Raw genomic sequence first — 27,824 nt, forward strand, 5'->3', positions numbered from 1 at the left:
GTTTAAAATGTAAAATTATATAGAAGTTGTATTTGATGTGAAAAAAGCAAGACAGAGAATCTTAAGAATTTGGATGTAATAGTGGCTGATAGCGGAATGATTAGTTTAACAAGAGTAGCTTGTCTCTAAGCTACTTAGGGATGGTTTTGACTCTTAGACACTAAATATATTGCTCTTACTAAGCTTTATTTGTTGAGCATTAAAAGTTAGAGTTGTGTAGTATTTTCTAATTCTCCTGTAAATTTATTGGATCAGGCCAACAACTAGACGTAAAAATTCATTATACGAGTATGAGAATTTTAACATTGTGTTAAATTTGTGAACATTGAAGAAACCTCAGTCTGCTGCACTCTGAAATATGTTGTTTCTCGATTCATATAATTTCAGTACCTCACCTTATTAGATGCCATTTGATGGCTTGAAAGTGTATATTACTTCAAGCCTATCCTTAGCTAAAAATTTATTGTGTGTTCGACTTGGTATGTGCTGATGATGGAGCATCCATAAAAATGCTTCTATTAATTCTTCTAGAAAGACAGTTTTGCCCTTCTCCTGTAAGTACGTTAGTTTAGAGAGATAGATAGATAAAGTTGATAAGTTGGCGAACACTATGTCTTTAGGAATTTCCATTGGATTTTCTTAGATTATAACATCTGCAAAATGGGTTTGGGGAAGCATTGTGGGACTACTTTTATTCACACTAGTAAAGTGGAATCCTTAAATTAGAAATAATAATGTATGGCATCTTTAATTAATTGACTGCAGATTAATTGATGGGAAATTAGTATTCAATACTACTTCAATACAGAAACATAATTCAATACAGAAAAATTCAGAATGTACTCTTCTGTCTCTCAGAGGCCTCTCTCTCTGAGACCTCTGAGCCTTAATCGTGCCGTGATTTGATATTGAAAAAGTCACATTTTTAGATTTATTTAGGTGATTTATTTAGGTAGAATGATACTACTATCAAACACATTAAACATTAGCTGTAAAGAAAATAAATGGTCATTGATGATGATAATAATAATATAATTATAATTAGTACATTGTACTCACTACTCTTGTGAGTACAGTACCTAATGGATGCAGCATTCTGGTATCATACAATTAGTACATTAATCTCAAAGATGGAGGTTGTTTCCAAAAGAGCGAAGTAGTTCCTGATGAGCATCATTCATCTTTCTGTCCAGCCACAGTATCAGAACTGTGACAGGTGTGCTGTGTTTTCCTGTGATCTGCTTCCAAGGGAGCATTTCCCTATGTAAACTGTTTGAACACTTCTGAAAGATTTTCATCATATGTCAGGACTCTAAGGGAAATGCCAGCAGATGTGAGAGGCTATATAAAATATTGTCAAACTTTAATTTTTAGACATCTGTATGACACAGTCAATTAAGGAGATTAATAATCTTTCTATACAGCAACAATCACATCTGTCCTCTGTAGATACCAGACACTCTAACAGTTGGCTCTTGGACATCTAATCCCAGCAAACAAAGACTATTTTCTGTTTTGTGTATAAACCTATTTCTCTAAATTAATTTTGATGAAAATTGAACTATATATATATATTTTTAAGTACGGAATGGAATTTTATTATTGCTGTTTGAGAGAGGGCATTGGTTTAGAACCTGTAACAAGTTTCAGGAGGAAAATGAATTAAAATGAAAATAATGCATTGTTAAAAAAGCAAAACAAAACCAAACCCTACAAATCAAACATATAACTGTGAGTAATCTGAACAGTTAAGAAAGTTAAATTCTCCATGAGGAGAAACTGCACTGATGGCAATGGTAATGGAAGGACTGCACCTGACTTCAGAAGTCTTTGGGTCAATCAGGAACAGCCCAACAGCAAAAGGAGAGTATGCATAATGGTAGTCCTTTCAGGTAGGACCTCAGGATGTAAAGGGTGGCAACAAATTTTGGCTAAATTGGGCACAGTGAAATATAAAGATTTCAGTTTTGGCTTCTGGTTCTTGGCTTCAGAAGTAAGGTTATCTCTGTTTCTGTTCCAAATTCTGTAAACATGAATCATCAGGGAGACAGTTGATTTGGGGGGCTGCTGCTTTTGGGTCTTGTCTAGGTTTAGTCCCTAATAGATGACTAAAGTGTGTTGTTTGTTTTGTTGTTTTTTTTTTTTTTCTCCTAAGTAACACGCAAAAAAAGCCCTATTTATACCAAAGCAATCTTTTCTAGAAGAAGACAACAAGGCTGCCAGTTTTTCATCCCTTACTCAGAGGATTTTTAAACTGTACAAGACTCTGCCCCTGTGCAACTGAAGTACATCCTAACTTTTTGTGCTCTTTCCTGTCTCGTTGTTACATATTTCCTCACAAGCTGAAGAACTTTGCTTCACTGGAGTATACTTGGCTATTCCAGGTAATCTGACTCTAATCCAACACTCTACTAAATGATGAAGTACTGTCAGTGGCCAGGAGACTCCAGCAAAGCATTCTCTTCTCTGTGATACTTGCTCCCTCTGGTGTTTTAACAGGGACAGTGATTGAAGAAAAGTAGAGGTCATGGAAAAAATTACGAATACAAGTTTATATTCACATCAAAGCAATGACACTTTTTTCTTTTCTTTAAGAAATTTGTAAAATTATAGTAAAATCTTATGGTAAAATAAAATTTTCATGGAAACACTTGGATATAATTGCAGTGAATACAAAGAGCAATGCACATACCTTCCCACGTGGCACTGAGCTCTTCTAGAAGTCAGTCTCATCTTCCTTTTAAGTAATCTATTGATTATATTATTATATTGTATTTCCAAGACTTCTGTTTATATGTACATACTCTGAAAGTAATGCCTATTTTATTATTCTGACCTTCAATGCCAGAGGCCTGTGTTGGTAATATGGGAGTAGAGGTTGAACCTTCCCTCCAGTATTCCATTACATGTTGTTGCCTTTTGGCAGATGGCAGCAGAAGGGCAGTCTGACAAATTGGTGTCTGACATGGAAGTGCATATGAAGCAAAGGTTTGTTATTGAGTTCCTCCGTGTGGAAAAAAGTGGTATCCACTGACAATCATTGACACTTACTGAACATTTATGGAGTCCTAACAGTGAAGATGAGCACAGTGAGGCAATAGGTGGTGCATTTCAGCAATGGTGCATTTCAGCAACAATGGGTTGTCTTCACTGGTGCAGATTTTTACAAGCATGGCGTGCAGACTCTTCTTCATCACTGGCAAAAGGGCACAGCTAATGGTGTTGACTATGTTGAAAATCACGTTTTGTAGCTGAGAATTTACTCTATCAAATAGTGTTATTGTGCTATTTGTAGCTGTTGTCATTTCTGTGGAACAAAATAGGTGGTGTTACTTTCGGAGTAACGTGCTAACATTCTTACTTAATACACAGGAAGCTGATATTTCGTATTATGACATTTTGGAGGGACAAAACATTCTCTACCCTAAACATGGCAGAAGGCTCTGAATAAATTAATTTTATTTTCTTATCATGAAATGTAGTGAAGGAGTTCTGTAGTGTCAGAATTGAGATATGAGCTTACAACTCAAATAAATTTGACTCGGGAATATATGAGACACGTTGTATAGACAAACTGTGTGTGTACCAATTAAAATGTTTCTTGCATGCCCAAGATTTTAACTCACTCAAACACCCTGCTTATAGTGCTGTGGGGAAATACTGTAATCTCTTTGGTTTAGTTCTCTGCACTTCATAATCCAGAGTGCTTTTTCCTGTCTTGGAGTCCCGCAATCATCTCTGTATCCATTTTGTTTTGTTTTGTTTTGCAAGGGGCATTTAAAGAAGCTGGAAAGAAAGAGTTTAAATCTTCCCAGATGGGCACTATGAAAGGTGTTTCTGGATTGGCATTTTATATGAGGCATGTTCCTGGCCTTGCAAATGGTGTTAGAAGTTACTGCCTGTCAGATGAGATGAAGTGACTGATTCTGTATGTGCATGTCCCCACTGTGAAATAAAACATTAGCCTAAACAAGGAAGGAAAGAAAGCAGATGTGCGAGTATAAGTTTGCAGCTGTCAGACGGCAACTGCTGAGATTGGTTCATTTTATTACTTGCAACAACCTGCAAAATTCCCTTAGAAAGTAAATTGAAGGCAGAAGTAAGAACAAAACCAGCTTGTGTCTTTTGAACAGGTGAAACTTTAGTAACTCTCTTTAATATCTGGCTCTCTTATAGTATCTGGTAGGATAAAACACTTGAGGTCTCTTATCCCATTGAAGTCAGTACAGATTTTGCAATGACAATATAAACAAACACTTAAAAGGCATGCTTCTATCAATTTATGAAGTATCTTCTAGTAGTGCATTGTCAACTGTGTTCAAGTATTGATGGATACACAGCTATCAAAGTATATGTAGCTTGAAATTATTAGAAGTTACTCAGCCTGCTAGATGATAGTTTTTGTTTCTATATAGCAGTTCTGCTGTTTGGGCAAAAATATTTGTGCAAGAAAGCTACTATCCATCCAGGATAAACAAAGAAAGACTTTTATTAACTCAGTGATTGTGGTGAACTAATCAAGAAAGAGAACAAGGTTAAATAAAAATCCCAAGAAAAAGTATATTGCATCTGTATGGGAACTGTTGAGTCATGGCCTGAACCAGTGATTGATCATCTGGGGAAAGGACCAGATCAGCCTTGGGAGCACAGGTGAAGGTAATTCACCTGTGTGACCAGAGGGGTGAAGCCTGGCTGCACCTCTCTTAGACCCCACTTGAGGGCTGACTGTCACTGGGGAAGAATCTCTTTCTGGAGATCCCTTCTTGATGAAGCTTTCCCCTGTGAACCTGGAATCTTCTGCTATGGGTGAGCAACCTTCTTCCCTTCCTTTATAGCACCTTCCTATTGTGCTGATCCTTCCATCATCACACCTTTGTTGTAACGCACTTCCCATTGTATAGATCTGTCCAATTGCTACAGCATCTTTTCTATATGCCTCCATTCATAATAGCGTGTGATACTGTACTCATTTTCTAACAATGCATTTCTGTAAATAATTATAAATATATGCTACAATTATAATCACATTACTGATTTCATGAGCAGCACTGTAATTATACTGAACATTCATTTAGCACTTGAATAACAACTGATATACAGGCAGCTTAAAAGCTATGCTTTTCTCAGTCATTTTGCAATTAACCCAATATTGACTGTTATTCCAGTCTTGCCTGTACCAAAATTGTACAAAGTAGACTGTTCTTGAATAGATTTTGTTCTCACTTATGACATTGTATTTTATTTCTCTATTATGTATTTTTCTATTTGGCTATCTTGTAATTGCTAGCAGTCTAATGAAGTCTTTGTCTGCTCAGTTATTCTAGCCAATAGTACCATTGTGTTACCACAGCTTGAACTTCTGTAAAAGGCAAATTCTAACAACTGAATTCAAGTAGTGTGTGTTCTTCCTGGCTTCAAGACCTTATATTCAATTATAGTAGTACAGAAAACCAATGGCAAAAACACTTAGGTTTTTTTCTGTTTGAAATCTTATTTCTTGCATGCAGCAAGTGTTGGAAATGAGCAATAGGAGCATTAAACTAGATTATCTGGCTTAGCCCAAGGTAGTAATATAAACAGTAGATTAAAAAAAACAAAAAAAGATATTGCAGATTACACACTTACAAGCAACTGTATGATCACAATTTACACACCCAATTTTGACAATTGAGTACTTTGTACTACTGAAGAACCATACAACTTTACTGTATGCTTTCCACAGAATCATGGAATGGCTGAGACTAGAAGGGACCCTTGGAGAGTATCTGGTCCAACTCCTGCTGAAGCAGGGACACCAGACCAGGTTGCCCAAGGACCACATCCAGAGGACTTTAGGTTTCCAAGTAATTTTTCTAACATAGGATCATAAAATGGTTTGCATTAGAAGGGACCTCAAAGATCATCTATTTCTAACCTCCCTACCACAGTCAGGGTTGCCAAATGCTAGATCAAGCAGTAGTTCAGGCTACCCAGGGCTCTATCCAACCTGGACTAGAACACCTCCAGGGATGGGGCATCCACAACATCACTGGGCAGCCTATTCCAATATGCTTACATACCTGTGGCATTCCAAAATGTGCTTCTTATCTCTTGGTCTGACTCTGTCTGCACTAAGCTGTCCATCTTATGGCAGTGTTCTTAAATGTCTCTCATATGTTCTTATATGGGTATCCTTTAATGCCTTTTATTATAGTAACTCTTTGTTGCCTATACGGACTTGAAATTTTCTTCAGCAACACTTCAATGTTACAGTTATCTTAATATACAACTAAATTTACTAAACATATTTTTGTCTCCAAGGTTCTGTTTTCTGTATTATTTTTTTTTTCTTTAGCAATAATAATACTTTTTCTTGGAAATTTTACGTATGAAAAGGCCTTAAGTATCTAGAAATTACATGAGGACATAATAATTTATAGTAGTTTTTCTAAAGACTGGTAAAAGTGTTGTATACAGAGACCTAATAATTTTGAATTTCTTTGAGATAGTGATGAAGTCTATTACTTGCCCATAAACTTGTATTTATACTGATATAATGACATTTTCCTTACAAGTGTATTTATCTCTCTGTGCAAATGATCTTACACTCACACAGTTTTGCTACTTAACAGCCTTTACCAGTGAATGCACATAGGGCTAATTTCCTGAAAGATCTGCATGTAAGGATAGCTGATCTAGTATTATTAGACAGAGTTATATACTTGAAGCTCAAATGTTTTTTGATGCTTGAAAATTTCCACCCTTTTAAAGATAAAAGAAAACCTTATTTCTGCTTATTTCTTTTTGCTTTTCCCAAGTTCTTATGCAGTAGGAAAAGTTCTTTTAAAAAGCAATTGCAACAGAACTGCTGGTGCTGATGCAATTTGTGATTTATCCTCATTGAAGCATTATAATGATAAAAGAAGAGGTCTATACTTTGTACCCCATTATCACTGTAGTGATTTTTTTTTTTTTCACGCTTAGTTTGTATCTTCTAGTAGGAAGGAGGTAATAAAAGAAAGACCTTAATACATGATATAAGCACAAGTATTTCATGTGTTCATATAATGGCAGTAAAAAAAAAAAGTAAAGAAGGATTTAAAAAAAAAAAAAAAAATGCTAACTCTACTTATTGGAGAAGGTATAGAGCTGCAAGCAAACTTTACTGTCCACATGTCTTTGCCTTCAACATGAACAGGGATTTAAATCCGGAAGCTGAAATAAGCTCTCCTTACCTGTCTGTTTTTTTGGGACTTAGTATTTAGTCTGGCTGCCTGGAAAGCAAGAGCTGTTTGTGTGGCACCTAGTTTCTTCCTAATATTCAGTGAAGAGTCTTGTTGCTCTGTGGAAAATGTGTCTACCAATGCTTTGAGCATGCCATATTTGTAAATGTAAATTGCTACCATAGTGTTTCCCTTCCATAAATCCCAGGTCACACAGATGAAGCCCTGTGCCCATGGGATATAAGCAGCAGGACTTTCTTCTTGCAGCCCAGTGAGGACTGGAGGCATAACTTCTATTTTTTGGTTTTTTTCCTCACCAAAGAAGCGTTTTGCTGAGGATGTAACAGGAGGGGGCGTGAATTGGACTGTTGGTGAAGGCCCATGGCAGCTCCCTCTGCAGTTTGCTTGCAAGGAGCCCAGCAGGAGGATGTCCAGAATGGCACTGCTTAGTGAGTGGTGTGAGTCACCCACGTCATGGCAGTGCAGTGGTGAGCTTTAAGGCATTGTCAGCATACACTGAAGGTGGGATGAAACAGCTGTAGTTTACTGGTCTGAGGGCACCATACATTTCTTGATGCTTTTAAAGCTCTCCGATTAATAGACATATTTTCCAAACATATGCTAGTTCACATCCTTTGTAATTGAGGTTTTCAGATGTAAACAGTTTGGGATTGTTGGCTTGCAAGAGAGAATCATTTCCAACAAAAAAAACTTGTTTTGTATGCTGTTGCAGCAGATGAACCACAGGCAGATTCATTTGGGAAGTGAATAAAGACATGGATTTTCAGTTGATGAGAAGTTACTATATGACTTAAAGAAATCTGAGAGATTGAGCTCTGTGAAGTTTGCATTAACAGTAGTAGCAACAGCAAATTTCAACCATACTGTAAGAGAAATTCTGTAGTAACTTACATATTTTTTATCAAGAATATAGGTTGCTTTACATTTCCAGGTCTTCCTGCTACTAGCTGCAAAAATCCATACAGATATGGCCCCAGAAAGCCAAGAGTTCTCACTTGCTAGAGGCTGTAAGTGGCCAGAAATGACAAAAATGTCTGTCCAGATGCATATGATCTATCTCAAGCATGTTACCATCTGCTTCTTGCAAGAAGTCTCTTAAAGCCAGAGTGCCTTTGAGCACACATCCAAATGTGGCTTCCAGAAGCTTGAATTTCAATATTCTAATTGCAATTGTAGCCACTTTAATATGTGTTTCTTGATATTTGCATGTTAGATTGCTATTAGCTTGAATTACCCTTGCTAGAATCAATTCAGCTCCTTCATAGGAACGAAATCTGAATAAAAATTGAGATATTTCTTACAAGTATATGGCAGTGGAGCTTGACCATGAGAGTGCATGATTTTGCATTAACAATTCATTTCCAATCAAAATAACAGAAAAGGAGAGATTAAACATAGCAAGTATCCTTCTTCAAGCATTTATGGGGCACAGATTTGTGATTGCTTTTTTTTTTGCCAGATTGAGATTGTAATTTTGGTCTGAGATTTCCAGTGGAGGAGCTTGAAATACAGAACCAAATATTAATTCCAGGTTTAATGCTTAGGATGCCTGTATGCAGAGCTATTGTAAAGTTTGAGTCTCTGTTGCTATATGAAGTGGCGAGGGTCAGATAAGTGAGATTAAAGCACAAAAACAAAATCATGTCAGCACCAGGATTCAGCAGACTGGAACCATGTTCCAACAAGGCAGAGACAGTGCTTCTGCCTGGCTTGCAAAATAGGCTTGTGACAGTAAGCGACTGCCAGTTTGTGTGCATGTGCACACGAGTGTTTCTCCTTTATTCCTTTCTTTTTTTTTTTTTTTTTTTTTTTTAGGGGTTTGTAGAATTTTCCTCATTCTGGAATCCTAGAGAAACCTAGGAGATAAAAATAAGATTCTTTCACAATTCTGCTTACAGAAACCATTTTCCTCATGCTCACTCTTGGTATTAATTTCAACCAGACTCTGCTCACTAGGGACCTATTTTACATTAAGTGATATTTACAGGTTTACTTTTTATCTTGTGGCCCTTGTTTAGATAACGCTAAAAGAGAAAATTCAAGCTAGGAGAAAAAACATTGCAGGATCACAGGTGGAACACATGGAAAGTTTTTCTTAACTTTAAAATACAGATTTCCCCTAGCCTCTAACCTCCAAAATGCTTGTAGATGGGCTTGGGGTTTCCAACAGCGATTTCGGTATAACTGTGTGGTCCCTTAGTTTGTGTATTGTTCATTTTGATGAAAACTATGTTATTAACAGCAACAAGTCAAAAGCTATATTTCTGCTGCTTGCTGCATTCATTCCCTTCACCAATCTACAAGCAAACTTTGTTTTGAACATAATCCTAGGCATCATTATCCATAGATGAGGGGGTTGAATATGAACTCTTGCCCTATTTATTAAAGAACAAGTGGAAAACAGGCTGCAAATTCATCTGTAATACGTAATCATATTATTTTAAGTAACTATAGAAGTTATCTTGGTTTTGCCTCACCAGTACTAAAGGGATGGGTTAGGTATTCTCTCTCTGGCAGGTAGCTGTCCAGACTCTTTTTAAAGACCTATACCTATGGGTCCTATAGAACCTCTGAGGCAACTTTTCCAGTGCATCAATACCCTTGAAATTGGAAAAATTCTTATCTTGCTTTTGGAGGCACAAGCTCAATGCTTCTTGACTCATTGACTTTCGTCTTAGGGGGACATTATTCCCTTTTTCTTTTTTTACCTCTCTAAGCAGCTTTTTATGTGCTTGAAGACTGGCATTATTTTTTATTTGGCTTTATCTTTAAGCAGACAAATCATCCAGTCTTTTCCAGATGGCCAGGAGCCGAGCCTTCTGCATGCATGTGCTGTGACTTCTGGCCGTTGTGGATCTTTGCCTCTGGGTGGGACAACCCTGTCTCGGTCATTCTGGCAGCAGAGGGGCTGCCTTACATCTAGGGGAGATGGAACCCAGCCAGCAGCCCTCCTATATCCCTGGGCCGGGCGAGTTCCTGGTGGGCGGTATCCCCTGTCGCTAGATGGCATCAGCTGCACAGTGGAACTGAGAAATAACGCCTGAAGGGAGGAGTTTTCAGTCAGTGAAGCTGGTCTCTCTCTTCAGTAGCATGTGGATTAACTGTTTGTATGGTAAACAATTACGTGCAGAAGTAGGTTTTTCTTCCTGCAGCTGTGCAAGCTTCTTAGAGAAGACTATAAACTACTACTGCTTGCAGTAAACTGCTAATGCTTCCAGGAAGGATATTTATGAGAAATTTAACTTCATTCTTACTGTAATAAGTGCCTCATAGTACCTGTCTTTTCATCTCTGGAGCCTTTTTCATTCGAGATCTACAGAGTAACCTGTAATGTCCTGTTGGTAGAGCAGGACTGCTGAGTAGGACTTCTAGTTTGTTTAGATTTGTCAGCAAATTGTGCTTTTATTATAAAATATATATGATGTGTACTTTATTTCTTTATTACGCATTTCACTTCAACATCAAGTGTAGCAGCATGTCTCAGCCAAGCCAGCACACTCAAGTAAGCCTCATCAGCTATATAAGTAAATACTGTACTCTATATTTGAATTCCTGTCAAATTAGGTGCCAGCATTTCTTTCTGACCACCGCAGCATTCATTTCCCAGCTTCTTCTCTGTATTCTCCTGCACTTGTCTGTTAAACAAAACAATTTCCTCCTTCTGTCCTAAATTGTTTCTTTTTTTACTAGGGAAATATATTTAACAGTGCGTGAGTTGACCCAAGTTATGGTCTGAAAGACATCAAATATGTACCAACATTTCAATCAGCCCAAGAGCAACAACAGCTGCTCTTGGCTTCCTTTAGAGAATATCTAGGCATTCAGCCTTCTTTTAGTTTGAAAACTATCTTCAGATCCCAGAGCATTTAAATTTTTGTAGTATGCTTCTCGTAGGCCATAGGAGTAGAAAAAAGTAGAAGAGAAAGTAACCATGAAATGTTTGAAGAAGTGGTGTTTTGTGTGAGTTCTACTGAAGTGTTTTGCTCAATATATTAAATATTTATATAGCTCTGCAGTCACTGTTAATCCAAATAGTTGTGTTTTCTCTAGCCTACCACAGATTCCTCCCTTATAGTCACCCCCTCAAAATTAATCAAGGTGAACATATGCACTTGTCACCACTGGAAAATAGTTTATTATTTTAGCAAATAACATATTTTATTTATTACTATTCCATTTCTGCCTGACTAGAGTCAGGCATATGCCAATAGAGGTTTTCGGAAACATATTATTAATAAACTACAACTTATCATTTTTTGTTTCTCTTTCTATTTTCCTAGATTCTCTGTAGTCTGTCTTTTTTTCCCTCAGTCTTGTCCTCCCTCATTCAAGTGTCATTTGAAAGATACAAGATACTATTTTTTTTATTTTTATTTTTTGGCAGCTTCTCATATATCCAGGAACACAGTTCTTAACTTTGACAAGCAGAAGATCATCATACTCCAAGTTCACTTTCATGGTGGGCAGTGACCTGCCTGGGTGTCATTTGGAGTCTGTGGTCTCTGATGGTCAGCCTAGACATAATTCTTTTTCCCTTCTGTCCTTGAAACACTTTTTCTCTCTCTTTTTCTCATTTGAAAAACAGATTTGGTATTGTAATAATAATATTTCCATTACCTCCAAACTCAATATGCTCTTTTTATGTCTGCTTCTAGTTAACTAAGAGGTGTAAATAGCTAGTATTCTTCCTAGGCCAGGGTGTCTAAACCTTTGGTCTGTTAAAGAACTGCACAGTCTCAGATAAGGAATTGAGACAATTGCAGAAAACATAAAAATATAGAATATTTTGTCTGTTTCTTTTTTGCTCCTATGCCATTTTCTTTATAACTCCTGTCTTGCTGAACTTGCATCCTTTCACTGTTTTTAAACATCTCTGTCTTCTGGGGGAAAGAGAAGGATGATTTATTGCTTCCTGCTGTTCTCTGTTTCTGATACCTGCCTGAGGCCTAGCCTCCAGAATATAACATTTTACCCCATCATCCTTGCTTTGCACTTAACTCTTCTTATCTTACTTTATGCTAACATTTCTTTCTCTCTGCCTCTCATCCTGCTTCTGCTATTCCTCCTACTCCATCTTAAAGGAAAGGAGATGAAGATGACTTGGCTAATGCAGATTTAGCAAGCATGCTCTTTCTCCTATACTTCCTTTCATTAGCAGGAAAGTAAATTATCTTGCAAATTATTTTGTAGTGAAGGCAGTTTTCTTGTGTATATGTTGAATGCTCATGTTAGATGTTGGAAATGTTTAGACAAGAAAAGAAGCCAACATCAATAGTGAAAGAATTGTCTTTGTGTTCACTCTGATATCCTGAGGTGCCATAAGATGCTAGAAAAGCAATACACAATATAGTGGAAAGCAGTATACAGTGAACATAGTTGTTTGCCTTGTCTGCCTCATCATTTATCTACAGTAAGACTTTACTTCAACTCCTCTCTGTTTATCAAATAAATGACTGTTATGTACAAGCCAGCATTCAGACTAAAATTGGGAAAGAGGTATAAACCTTTCCTCACTTCAGGGTTGCAGAGAATCTAGCAATTGGTATTGATAGCTAAGCTATCAAGTTGCCTTTGAATTTAAAACAGAGTAAAGTCACATACCAAATACTACTTCCTTTGTAAGAATGATTAGTTATAAAGCCACTAAATACAAGCTACAAATTGGCAGCTGAAAGTTTATTTTTCTTGGCTGAATAGTAAGGATATTTTCAGTCTCATACCTCTCTGCTTAGCTAAACCATATAAATAGTGCTTAAATTCTTTTATATTCAGTCAAGTAGCTGCCCCTTAGAATTAGTAACAATCTTGAAAAATGTGCTATATTTCTGTGTTTTAGTTCTGGAATGAAGCCTTGCCAGAAATGCACCTCCTCAATATTTTTTTTTTTTTAATAACCCAAATGACAGTTAAGAGATAAAAACTACATTGTCCCAGCAATGCAGATTACAGCCTTTGAGCCCAAAATAATCTAGAACTAGTGGGGTGCAAACTGACCCTGCCAAAGGAAAGTGCTATAGTGAAGAGCACAAGAGAACGTAATGTGGGGAAACACAGTTCTTAATGTATTGTATTGGAACATCAAATAGTATATTTGAATATCATAACTTTGTGACTGTATTAGAGGAGGGTGATTGAATTAAAGCCTGGATTGTTTTGTCTGTGCTTAAGGACTTCTGCCCGTCCCTACAAGCACTGTTCTTTCTGAGTTTGGTCTGAGGATTTCACATTCCGGATATATAGATTTCCTGTCATGCTTATTATAACAGCTGTATTACAAGCAGTTAACTTACATGGCAAGAATTGCAAAGGACATCTTGATCAATCATCAAGATCAGATTAGACAAGAAAAAACAAACCCTGAACTAGATGCTAGAGGAAGTTTTGGTAATATACGTAGAGGAAATTATGTTACTTAGAAAACATGACATTAAGTAGATCTGTTGAGAGAGTCTGAAGCAGTTTCTGGCAGCATTTTATGATGTGGCAGTTCTAGACAACCTTTTAATTGGTTATATTTCTATCTTCTACTTGAAAACATATTTTCTGAAAAGATACTTAATGAACTGAGAAGCCTGTTACTATTTTTGAAAGGGTATTTGGCAGATGATTATAAAGTCCTGCAGAGGTTAATTGCCTATGCATTATCTTAGGCTGTATTCCAGAGAATTCACGAAGCTGTTCAGAAACAAGAATGGAAGTTGAAAAATGGCATTCATTCCCTTGCATTGCAGAGCAGCAGCAATAAATTACAAAGTCATGCATACAGTCTACAGAGGTTTGTTTCCTACTCCATATAACTGGAATAAATTCTTTTATTAAGTCGTAGGAGGGTAAATATGTTGATTATTACATTGATAATTACAGTCCTCTTGATTCCACTTTATATTTTGAGAAAGTCTTCACACTGTCAAAGTGTGGTTATTAGCATGGGCTTTTGCATGGATACAAATCTGCTAACTGTATAGAGACATTTGAGGTAAAAGTTGTTTCTTTTCATTAATTTTTGCATGCATATTAATACATGTCAGTATCCATACAGCCCCATGTTCAGTGATGTCTATAAAATGGATAAAATTTTGGAGACTTTATTTTAGGCCATGTGCAAGTAGCAAGAGGTCAGTTGTAGATCTAGTGGTCACCATTAGTCCTCCATTATGACAGTGAATTTGAGGACCACCAATGATTCTCTAAAGGATGTTCATAGTTCCATGTTCATAGGTTTGTTTTTTTTTAAGAGAATTTTGAAACTTGGATGCTCCACAAGAGTTACTGCAGGCTAACATTACTTCTCAAGGATGGTTCTTGTCTAGTAATTATTTTTCTGCTTTTCAGGAAGAGAGTTGCATGATAGTAGCAGAAAACCATTTATGATAATTAGCTTACTTTCTCCTCTCGTGTGTTAGCACCAATAAAATCAATTATTTTCTGATTGCTTACTGACTCTTTGTTCAACAGAGTTTTATTATAATTTTTTATTCTTTTAAGGTTTTTCTAAAGAAAAATAAAGTATGATGTGTGGTATAGTGATAAGAAGTACTTGGAAAAAAATGCTTCATTTCTCACCATCAAAACATTTCAATTGACTGTGATGGCTTAACATGATGCTAATTTCTTCATCACATAATTAAATTTTCTCAACTCTGCCAGCAAGGTGTCTATGGCTCTGCTGCCTTCCTCAGTACTTGCCCTTGGCCTGGGATAATGAACAAGTTTTTCAGCTTTTGTTTTACCTGGATTTCAATAAAGTCTTGCAAGCTTTTGTGATTAGACTTCTCTATTAAGAGTATATATTCAAGGAACGTGTTTTCACCAGATTCAATACTATGTTAGGAATAAAGTTAAACTCTACTTTTTCTGAGCCATGTTTGTCTATTTACAGTACAGTGTGTGTTAATGAGGGTTATTCCAAGGTATCACTGCCTAACAGCAAGCAGCCCAGAGGCAAATTCCAGATCCCAGTGTTGAGAACTGATTTATTGCCTGCCTGCAATTAACAATTGGGCTTAAGGGTCTGGACAGAAAAGTAAAATAAGACTCTTTCAGCTCATATGTTGAATACAGCCTTGTTGACCTTTTCCATTTAAGATGAAACTAAAAGATGAGGTATCACAGATTTATTATGCAGCACTTACTTCACAGTGTATGGGGGAAGAGAACAGTGATATTTAAATTTACTTAAAGGCTTTACATTGGTTACACATCAAAGAATGAGAGTGGGAGACGTTTGGTAGGGAAAACAGACAATGAAATATGTCCAGCACTGAAGTTCATATGTTTTTTCCTTCTTCCCTCAGGGTAAAAAAAAAATAATAATAATAATAAAAAATCACTGTATATTTAAATGAACTTTACCATCTTTCTTTGATTATTTGAACCTGTGGGAGCTAGTGTCAAAACTGCTTTGCTTGTGTCTCCATTTGTTTGTGTTAATATGTATTTTCTGGAGGGAGGGGGAGAGAACGAAAGAAGAAAACTTGTCATAGCATAGTTCATGAAATACAGCTATTCTGAAGAGGAAAGGCATCTTCTGCTACTAAAAACTTTATTGCTGATCCCAAACAGTATTCGTGTTCCAGGAAACGGGGTAAAAACATTTTCCACAGGAAACCTTCCTTGGTAGATCTGCTTTGTTTAATCAAAAAAGCCAATGCTCTTGGCTGGCTCTCAAGACAAACATTGTGGTATCCCATTGAGCTAGCTGCAGGAACATGCTTATATTCCTCTGGTGAAGGCTGTTACATGTCTTGACCTAAATACTATGGAGTAAAATTGTGACTTGATTAGAAGCTGATAGGTTTTGTTTAAGGGGTTTTCCTGAGATATAGCAGTCCACTCTGTAGCTTTTGGACAGGTATCTGTCAAGTTACAGTACAGAATAAGAGATTTTTGTCTCTTGGCTAGCTGCAGTGATGGCATTTAATTTGGGACTCCTTATGGAGGACTTTTCTCCTACCATCTGTAGATGCTTGAATATGTTAACTCACAAAATGGTATTATGTTTAGCACTCAGTATGTATCTTTCAGTCTTTCTTTGATACTACTGTTTCAACTGTACATGTTCTCTTTCATTAAATAGCTAAAGTTCAAGTGGTTTAAAACTTATTTTTTCTTACATGAAAATAGCGTTATTCACATACCAGAAAGCTAAGTAATGTCTGGGATTTATTAAATCATTCAGCAAAGTTGACCACAGACAGTTGCATATAGAACAAATGCTGGAAGAAAAATAATCTCATGTTGGCAATGTTCATAATACTATAACACACACACAGACAGAAAACCAAACACTTGGTATTGTTTCTGTTTATGCATTGCTATTTCTTTTTAGACCTTTAACTAGCTTGACATTTTTAGGTATAGAGGATTTGATCAGAGAGGAAATATGTAAGCTTAAGTCATAGAGATGATGCAAAAACGTTAACTTTCGTATTATGTTGATGTCTTGGTACAGTGGTTATGGGTTATATCAAGGTATATCTTTATTTACTTGATATGATATTAATTAATAGATACATTTTATTGCTAACTTTATGTAATTCTGTACTTCTTAAAATCTTGCATTTCAAGTGTATTTACAAAATTTTGTTGCTGCAGTGTTCAGAAAAAACAGCATTATTGATGTTGGAACTTTGGTTGTTTTTTGTATCTGTTCCTAGTATTCCACATACCTGTGAGCTTTGCCACCTTGTCTGATCAGCTCTTTGCACATAAAATGCTAGTTGTGAAACAGCAGAAATATTAAGATGAGCATTACTCATCAGACAGTACTAACATAAGACATAAGAAGTAACTGAACAATGTTCTTGAGAGTTTCATGCTCTTACAATTTTCTGAACATTAAACTCATTTTTAAATCACAAACAGTATCCGAAATTTGAGCAAAGGCAATGGAAGCCGTTACTTGTTGTGTAAGACTATAACCTGTAACATATGCATTATTTACTCTCATGAGTAAAAGAGCATCAAATACAATAACTGAAAATTATTTCTGCTACAACGCATCATTGTTTTTTGTTTATATTGAGTTACAACCCAGGGAAATCTTTAAACTTTGTTTTGCCTTTTTTAAATTTTATTGTTTGCACATGAAAGGATATTTGTTGTGCAGATTAAGTGGTTTGTGACTAGGGTTGGCTAATATATTATTTTGTTTTAATTTTTAGAGGACTGTGGGACATATTTCCCAGAAGTGAAAAATCATCCAGAAAAATACTTACGAAGATGTCCCAATTCTGTAAAAAAGTGGCTGAAACAACTGAAGAGTGCTGGGAAGATTCTGCTATTAATTACCAGTTCTCACAGTGACTATTGCAGGCTCCTGTGTGAATATATTCTTGGGTAAGTGCAGTGTCCATTTCAAATAATATTTCCAGATGCCAAATGGAAATAAGCCTGAGCTACAGGAAGGTTAATTTTCCTTTCTTTATTTGTTATAAATTATTTTTAACTTAAGTTTCTGGTAGGTCTATCTCTAGTAGCAAGGTACTCAAGACAAAGTAGTTCATTTATTAGTTTGTGAGCTTCATCTGGCCCACAGCATAAATATCTTACATCTTTTCTGGGCATCATGATGGATTTAAAGACATCAAGAAATATCTTCAGGCCAACACCTAATGGAAGGCAACATCTGAATACCATCCATTTTTACAACGTTATCTGTGCCTCTCTCATCATAAGTGCCAGCAGTAGTTATATTTCTCTTCTTTTCACATTAAATCTGCACGGAAAAACAAATACTTCTTCCTCATAATAGCTTCCACAAGATGTCTGTGCATGAGGAATGTGCATTTGCAGATCACAGCACAAAAGATAAAACAGGTAGTTGATTGCACTTGGCAGTCGGTTGAGATTTGCAGCTGCTGACAATAGCTATTTTTTACCTGTATTTTTTTTAACACAACTGGTCAAGTCACATTCAGTGAAATGAAGCAGAACTTACACCTCCAGAAAGGAATTAATCAGTGATGGTTAGGCAGGTGACATGGTGAAACTAGTGAATCGAAGAAACAAAAGTAGTACAATGTGAGCCAATCTTGACTATCTGGATATGCAAGGAAGCAGCAAAGTGAATACAGCAGCACAGTTTTAAAAAAAAAAAACAAAAAACAGGTAAACTGGAAACCAGAGCAACCTCCCAAAACCAGTCCCACCAGTATCACTTGTCTATTGTTCTCTATGGGCTAAATGAAGCATCAGCTGTACCAGTTCTCACTGCTTTGTATGAATATTGTGCATTGTCATCTGATGAGGTAAACCCACCTCCTTGCAAAAAAAAAAAAAAATTCTTCTATTGAGAAAGCTGTTTGTGAATTAACTTTTTAATGTAGATCTGTCTAGTGGTTTTCTGAACAAAAATTTGGTATAAAACTAAAATCATTAGCTACATATAATGATTTTGGCTTTTTTCTTTGGTGAAATATGTTTCAGCAGTTTTCACAGAATCAAAGGGGTTGGAAGGAACCTCTGGAAATCATCCAGACCAACCCCCTACCCACTAAAACAGATTCTCTACAGTAGGTTGCACAGGAAGGCATCCAGGCAGGTTGTTAATATCTCCAGAGGAGATTCTGCAGACACTCTGGGTAGCCTGTTCCAGTGCTCTGAAGGCAGCAGTAGAGATCCTACTTGAAACATGATAGAGAAGATTGGGTGCCTCTCAAAAGACAGAAGAGATACTCTTCTAGAAGAATACTGGATCACTTTGTCTCTTTTCTCATGAGTATATGATATTCTAAAATCATCTTTTCCAGTGACTGATCAAAAATGGCTTCACAGACATCTTCTGGAGTAATAAGTACTTCACTGTCCATTAGATCTTACTGAAGTATTTTTTTGTCTTGAAAGTAATTCTAAACACTCTCTTACTCTTATCTACTCCATGCCTCCTGTATCAAATGATGAATCTCTACTTTCACTAGCTGCTTTTTGTACCACTAGAATACAGTCTAGGTTCATATATACTATCTGTTCTCTTAACCTTAATTTTGCCAGGTTAACTGCATTTTATTTTTTTACATCAACCCTTGTGAATTGCTTCATTTTCCTTTTTTCAATATTTCTTTTCAGTTAATTAATAGTACATTTAAAAAAAAAAAAAGATGAAAAGTGGAGATATGTGTGAAGTTTTCACCACTTAGCAATTTGAAGATAAGGATATTATTCTTAACGTATTTTCAGTTTCTTGAAAAAGTTCCCCTTTTGCAAAGAAATTGCTGTCCACCTAAAATCAGCAGTGAGAATTTAATAATAATTAAATAATAATTATTTAAATATTTAGTAAATATTTAAATATTTTAATAACAAATAATAATAATCACACTTTTCTATACAGAAAAAAAAAACAACCACAACAGAAGAGGATGCTTTAGTGAAGTGTTGTACTAGTTTGTCAAATCCTGAAGTGTGAACACTGAATTTAATTTCCTTTGCTTTCCAGAAATGATTTTGAAGAATATTTTGATGTTGTGATCACAAATGCTTTGAAACCTGGCTTTTTCTCCCATACTCCAAACCAAAGACCTTTCCGAACTCTTGGTAAGTTGCAGCCATGACTTCCTTCTCACCTTCTTACATCTGTTATAAAGAAAAACATATGAGAAGACTGAACCGAACAAATAGTCTGAACAACATATTTTGAAAATGTAGCTTAATACATAAAATGGATTCTACACAAGACTCTTCTAAAGATATTAGTAAAAAATTCTGTTGAGACTGAGGAGCGCTGAGAAATTAAGATTTAGAGTGAAAAGGCAAATCTGTGACAGCAATTAAAAATGGTATTGATGCTCAGATAGTGCATCATTAATAAAAAACTAAGAATCTTATTCTTTGCTGAGCATAATATAACAGAAATATTTAAAGATTTAAGAATGTTACAAATAAAATTACAAGGTTAGAGGAAATTATTTATGATGGAAATCTGACAGTATTAAATGTGTGTACTTTGGTTAAATCACAACACAGTAGGCAAATGGAAGTGCTACTGTACTCAATTCAGTCAAAACGTTCTGAAACATTTAGCACTTTTGACAACCTAATTAAGAGCCATTAGGTAATTAAGGTTGTAAAAAAAAGTTTGACAAACAGTGTTTGTAAGTAAGAACAGAAACATGGCTGAAGCCAGTTAATTTTTCCATATTCTCTTCAACATCAAAATGATTAAAAGCTGCTTAAGAATTAACCTTTGTATCCAAAATAGGATACACCAGCATACATTTTAGCATTTTATGACAGGAAAATCAGCTGTTGTAGACCAAAAGAAAAACTGACTGTGGAACTTTTATGGTAAAACTAAAACTAGCAGTGGAAATATATGTTAAAGCTGCATTTAAATGTTTCTTCTATCCACATAGGAAAGTTAGTAATAAAGATGTTAAATGAAATCTTTAAAGGTTTAATACAACTAGGAAATTGCAAGTTGACAATTCTAGAAAAAATATACTTAGAGAACTGTTACTATGGAATGAGGAAAATAAAAAAAATATAAAGGGTAAAAAAAAGCTGATTTCTGTAAACATTTTATTTAACTTCATATAATGCAAACTGAAAATAAAATATAATCCACTTTGGATATTTTAAACAATCTTATTAGCCTCATTTCCTAAGGAAGTCCTGCTGTGTTGCTGTCGGTAATCCAGCTAGCAACGTTTGAACCTTTTGGTCAGTTTCAGTAAATTCAACAGACAGGCAAAAATTTTTCTTTGCAACAAGGTCAGAAGAGGGGAAAAAGACTTTGCATTTCTGTCTCCTTTGAGAAATATTGTGTAGAATTAGCTTAATCACATTGTGTGACTGTAAGTACCAATTTTCATGAAGCCATGAATTCTTTCTCCTGCATTCAGACAGAAGTAGCATTCCCTGGAACCCTCTTGCTGACTCACTAGTTTTCATTCACTATGTTCTGGCATTGCAAAGATGCTTAAGTGAGGGTTGCTCACTCATTAAAATGTATCACTATACTAATAGATAAGTGGCACAAAGGTATATAAAGCCATCAGATAAATAATAAGCTGTGAGTGGACTTATTTTTAATAAATTTGTATTTTATGGACAGTAAATGGCTTCTTCTGAAAAATGAACCTGAGCATTTAAAGCAAAGAATTATACTTTAGAACAAGCTGTTAGAGACACGGTTTAAAACAGCAGAATGCTTGTTTAAGACTACGTGAAGTTTAATGAATAGAATAATTATGTGAGGAAATGTCCAAAATAATAATACACTTTTATAACGTATCTTTTGCTTCCCTCCTTTTGTGTTCCTCACAATGAACATACAGCTTCAGGGCAGGCACTGATAATTTCACCCCTTTGATTTGCCCGTCTATTACAAGGTCAAATGTTATAAATGTACTTAAGGCAAAAAATATGGAATGTGTTTTTTAATTTCAAACACCTCAAGTGTTGCATTGTGAACTGGAGATGAATTTCATTCATCCATCAAAGGATTTTTGCTGCAGATTTATTAAGAGGAAGTCTTTGAAGCTTACAGAAGAGAGTAAATTCTTTGCTGTGAATGATTTCAAACAGGTGACTGTGTTCAGTAAACATTTGAAGGAGGACAAGAAGCCGGACAATGTGACAAAGTAGTCATTGTCTAGAGATGTGAGATCGGATAACTGTTGCACAGAAATGTTGTTGTTGTTGTTGTTTTTCAGTTGGCAAATCATTTTAAAACTAATCCGTTTAGAACAACGAAAATGATTTTAACTGTGCAATTAAAAATGCATCACTACTTCATCTGAGTTTCAAGACACGCGCCAGTTTGAAGTCTTAAAAAAATCATGTGACTACTTTTTGTTAAAGCGAGGCACTGAAAAGCACAGTATTTCATTATTTGTTTAGCATAGTTATCTTTCACTGCACCATTCTGTTAAATGAAGGAACAGCTTATACATATCTTTCTAGCTTTCTTAACAGCTACATTTAGTTTTTCCTGGAAAAACAGTTTTTATACTTAGGTGTGTCTTAAGCACATAGTTTGGGAGAACAGTATTATGTAAATAAATTGTTCCCATAATGCAAATACTCCATAATTTATCCGAGGTACTTGTTATTCAGAAGATTGCTTTTTCTTCTACAGAGAGAAATTATTTAATTGAGTCATGGAAGTACTAGTAACATCTTGAGCTATTAAATCTAAGAATCTGGTTGGTAATGTTTGTGTAAATCCCACACTGAGAGTGCAGAACTTTCTATCTTTACTTTCAATTACTACATCTGTCTTAAAAATAATATAAAATTCCGTGGTGGGCTTGAAGGAATACAAATAGCAAATATAGCTGTGGATCATCTGAGATACTGCAAAACATCAAGATTTCTGTAACGTTTGACAGCAGAGCTTTCTGTCTATCGCTTGCTAACGAATGTTAAATTACTGTCCTGATGGCCAGTTCTGATATTGCCAGATATATTGTTTGGAATGCAGAGTTAAAATGGAAATGCTAAAGATAGCCCTAACTTCACTGAAAACCGTCTGTAAGTACAGGGTGTTCTCACTTGATCCTGAATAGAATATTTATATTCTTTATTTCCAGCTCAGAAACAGTTACTGTCTTTTGGTCAGGTTTTTTGATCAGCTAAGGTTGTGTTGCTGGTATTGTTATATGTTCAGTGTTTGACTGTACAATGAATATTTTGGAGTGTATTTGACGATATATCTTCATATATATATGTGCATAAACATGCTAGGCAAAAAAAAATCCTGCATATGGAGTAGCAGTGGTTGCAATATATTTTTGAGGTTGTGTGCCTTTCTCCAGTGCCCAGAGAAGCAAACCAACTCTCCTCCTTCCTGCAGGGAGTCTTAGGTTTTCATAGCCCACTTTCAGTTACAGTTCTAACCTGGCTACCTTATTCCTGCACTTGAATTCCTGTCCTGTTTATGTTCCTTCTTGTACATGATGTAGCCCCCAACTTAGCAAAGTCTGTTAGTCCTCTATTTTTTTCCAATTCTCTTGTTTGTAACTGCCATTTTAACAATTCAGCTGCTTCCTTCAGTAATTCTTCTCAATCCTTCTAAAAATATAGGAAAATGCTAAGAACTGAAAAGATAAATTAGAAAAAAAAAATAAGGGGCAGGATATAAAATGGCATACTTGTAGGGGGAAGACAGTCTAATTATTATGGCCTGCAAGACTTCATAAGAAATACATGGTTCCATGTCTGCATTTTAAGCTTTCTTCTGCAACATCTGGGCTTGATTACTGCCAAAGGTGGGATGCAGAAGTGGGTGGAGAGTCAGGATTGAGCCTGTACAGCTATTTTTATGTATTTATATTGCAAGGCATTTCAGGCCCGAGTAGCGGAATCTGGAAGGAAGTGGCTTAATTTCCCTGGATGTTAAATGTGTAAGCCATATTATTTTTCATGTCATTCTTTTTATTTGAGACTTCTTTCTTTAAAGGCAGGAGAATAGCAAAATACTACCCAGTAAATAATTTTCAGTACTTTTAGTAAAACTAAATTAAACCATTAAAAATGTGGAAATTTTGAAACAGATGGTATTGCACCTTTATAAAGGAATATAGCTTTCAAATATTCTAGCATCATTCACTTACATAGTTCATGAAAGTAATAAAATTCTTTTCATGCAGGTCTCATTTAGAAGTTCTATGTAGTGCATTGCCACTGTTCACCACATATTTTCTGGGTATTTTGTAAAGGAAAAGGGCACTTGTAACTGACTTATAACCTATTTTTAATCTCTGATTTTCAAATTTAGATCTTTTTATACCTTTTGACAATATGATATGAAGATTGAGCCTCTCCTAATTCTCTAATACCAGAAACACACCCTGTATCTTGCTGGCAGAAGGGGGTCAGCTATTTTAAGAGATGAAATATCTGGTTCTATACCCAAGACACCAGTAAGAAGTAATTTCCTACTCTTTTCTTGACTGGAGATTTATATTTTATCCATCATTTCTGTAGAAAGAAGAATGTGTTTTTAGACAACTATTTGGTTGCCTAAATAAATGATGAAAGGCTTTAAATAATGAGATCTTCATAATCAGTTATACATTCTGACAGTTTTTGGTTTTTATTCTGAAAACCAGAAGAGATTGTGGCAGTACCTCATAAAGACGATGCCTTCAGCTGAAGTCCCTCTTTGCAGCTTGATCAATGCCAGATTGGTAGTTTCAAAGTTTTGGCGGTTGTTGCCTCAGAAAAACAAGTGTTCAGAACATTTTGATTCCATGGTAGGGATATCAGGTTAGTGGGAAATTGAGGAAGTAATTTTTGTTGCTACTTGGAAGGATGTAATAGAATCACAGAATATCTCAAGTTGGAAAGGATCAGTTGGAATGGACAAGGGTCACTGCATCCAATTCCTAAGGACTCCTGTCAGTATAGCTGTGGTTATAAAATGATGCAAGGGGCAATGCTGCAGTTTGCACTGTTTGTATATGTAACCACTATTACAATGACATAGTTAAACCTATGTAATTCCTGTAAAATGCCATTGAGTAGTAGTGGATGATAGCCAAAGAAACAAGGAAGCCAAATTTTCCATGACAGTACTCCCTTTCATGGTAATCTGAACCATTCCTTTCTGCTGAGGGAAGGAATGGAGGGATTTGGTTTAAATTTTTTCGGGAATGGGCTTTACTAATATTTGCCTCAGAAGTAGTGGGAGGCCAGATTGTCACTGAGCTGTTTATACATACCTGCCAATTTTGTGGCCAAGTTTAGTTTCTGTTTCTACAGTTCTACAAGGACAGCACTGCGCTGCCCTAACTAAGGCTGTACATTTGGAGCTTAAATCATGCTGGAATGTCAGCTGATGTCCCCTTCTAACATGGGTCATGCATGGCTATCAGCTGTCTCAGCTTTTGGATAGGGGATTGGATGCTGTCTCTCAAGCATCTTTGTCTGATAACCCTACTGTACTAGCCAGAAGAGCTACCAGGCTAATTCTTCAACATTTAGTCTGTTTCCCTAGACTGAGACTTATGCAATCCCATGGCAGTAGGAATTTCTGTCCTGTCTGTCCTGCAGAGCTCTGTGAACAATGCAATCTCTAGCACGTTTGAGTATGGCTTAACATTCACGGAGTTTTAGGCTGGATATATAGTATTCTCAGACACTACATACCAGAAAGGAAAGAACTGGTCAGTCAGTCCCAGCTCAGGGAAAGACTGCAGTGTAAACTTATTCCTTATTAGACAGCAGAGGTCACACAGGAGAGCCTAGCGACAGATGACCCATCTAGTGTAAATGCATCCATGAGACATTGTACCCCATTGGCATTCAGTGAATTCAACTGCAAGACATAATTTCAGAGGAAAATAGGCCCCATTATTTCTACCACAGTTCACAAACAACACGTTCTTTATTTAATTTTTTTTTAATAAATATTCTTTGAAATAAGGCGCTTTTTTTGTTGTTGTTTCTGAATATGAAGATAAATGCTGAATTGTAAGATACATTCTCCAATGCCTGTTCTTCTCTAAAAGAAAAAATAGAGTAAATGTGTCAAGCCAAATTCTTCATATATTTGTAGAGTCTTCAAAGCAGCTCAGAAGATAAAAGGAATAAAAAGTTATTCATCCAAAAATCAGAACACTGATTTTTGTTTGAAAGCTGCAAAGTGCTTCTGTAGCAGCAGGGGTTGCTTTAGCTGATTACTTTTGATAATAAATACTATGTTTGGCACTAAACTGATAAGAATATTACTGAAAGCTATTTCAAAGAAAGCTAAAGCTCCTGTTTTCAAAAGCTGGATATAAACAATATTCCTTTTGTTAAATATGGAAAACATGTTTAGCATAGTTGCCAAGTACTCAAAAAACAGAGTTCTTTGTCTGTGAAAAGTGTGTTTTCATTTTTCAAAAGGAGCTGCAGTGATTAGCACTACTGCAAAATGCTAGTTATTGATTATATTATATCATATTCAAGGCCTGAAAAAAACTCAAAACCCTATTCTTTAAGGTACTGTGCAAACACCTGATAAGAGCCAGCCTCTGTCTTCATGGAGTCCACGGGCAGGGCATATAAACAGATGGCTGAAAAAAAAGTACAAGCTTTTCTGTTAGTGCCAAGGAACTGAAACTCAAAAAGATTGAATGACTTACCCATAATCATATCTCTGGCAGATCTGAATATCTAATGTCCTAATCCAGAAGCAGTGAAGAACTGTAAATTTTTTGCATAAGAACTTCATCAGAGTCCTGACTGTGAAAATCCTTTTAGCCCTTTCCAAGATTCAGAATGGTGAAATAAGATAGAATAGAATTGCAATTAATTCTGGTGGATTTACTTTTTATGGTTCAGTGATATATCCTTATAAGTTTAAGGAATTGGTACTATTAACTTGCTGTGTTCTATACTGACTTTTTCAAACAATGCAATAATTATTTAGTAATTATTTCAAGTTACTGAAAGCAGTAGACTAGAGTACCATTTTGTTTTGGAAGACAGTTCCAAATCCCTGATTTCTTAAAATTGGATATTGGTTATCAAGTCATGTTTAGGTTTAATTTTAGTGGAAGTAACTGTCTTCGTAGAGAAGTGTGACAACTATATTCCTGATTTTATGAATGAAGTCTCCCAAGCTTGTATATTTAGAAAAGTTTACCAAACTTCTAGGAATTATCTTGCAGTCTTTAACTCATAATGATGCTTTAAATGTGGTTGATAAAGAGGTGATATCAGTATTTAGAAGAAGCAATTAGAAGGATTGTTTTAACAATAACATACAGTGATGATGTAAACTACAAATGGAATGAAATATATGTATATAATGATATTTCAACGCATAAAACATGTGGTAGGAAGGTTGTTAGAAATCAGAATCAATAGAAAAATTCTCAATCATAATTTTGAACTCATTTTCTATTTTCTTCTATTTCAAAATTTTATCAGAGAATGGAACTGTGATACAGTCCCATCTGGACTGTACCATTAGTACTAGGGAGATAAGGTACAAAAGTTCTCATGCATAGGAAACCCAATTCATCCAAAAAAATTCAAGGTATTTTTTACAGCAAGATGAGCTACTAAGGGCCTGTCAGCCCTGTTCTCTTTAGATATTGAATCCCCACAGAACTTGATCATAACTAAGTCTGCATTTTCAAAGCCAAAACCAAAAATACCTTAATGACCAGTTCATATTTCAAACACAACTATGCTCAGCAAACAGACTTCTGTGCATTAAATAAATTGTTCTCCAACACCTGAATAGATTTATTAAGAGGAGACAATTTTTTATTCCATGGTATCTGAGAAAAAGTACTCACATGCAAGATTTAGAATCAAAGTAGTCAGTACTCTAATACTTGTCAGTGCTCCAGTGCCTTGTGATGTTGCTGTTGCCCTGTCCCTGGAAACATTCAAGGCAAGGCTGGAACAGACCTTGGGCAACATGGTCTAGCTGTGGTGTCCCTGTTCATTGCAGGGGAGTTGGACTAGATGGCCATCAGAGGTCTCTTCCAACTCTAAGGATTTGATGATTCTACTCAACTTAAAGCACATATGTACTGTGGTTGTAGTCTAACAATATATGATGATGAAAAAGACCTGGGATTTATGAGAACTCCTTACTGATTGTGAAGACACAATGCATTCTGTAGCGTAGTGGGCTTTGCATAACTAACTCTTTCT

At 35.8% G+C, this 27,824-nt stretch overlaps 1 protein-coding gene across 1 annotated transcript in view; it reads left to right on the forward strand.

The window, feature by feature from the left end:
- The window catches only part of NT5DC1 (5'-nucleotidase domain containing 1), a 120,058-nt gene that overhangs the window by 60,713 nt on the left and 31,521 nt on the right, over positions 1-27,824 (forward strand). Inside the window, exons 7-8 of the mRNA XM_048938414.1 lie at positions 17,387-17,561; positions 19,660-19,757. Coding sequence (XP_048794371.1) covers positions 17,387-17,561; positions 19,660-19,757 — 273 coding nt within the window. The remainder of the gene's footprint in view (positions 1-17,386; positions 17,562-19,659; positions 19,758-27,824) is intronic.

This window comes from Lagopus muta, chromosome 2 (assembly GCF_023343835.1).
Source record: "Lagopus muta isolate bLagMut1 chromosome 2, bLagMut1 primary, whole genome shotgun sequence".
NCBI classification, from domain to species: Eukaryota; Metazoa; Chordata; class Aves; order Galliformes; family Phasianidae; genus Lagopus; species Lagopus muta.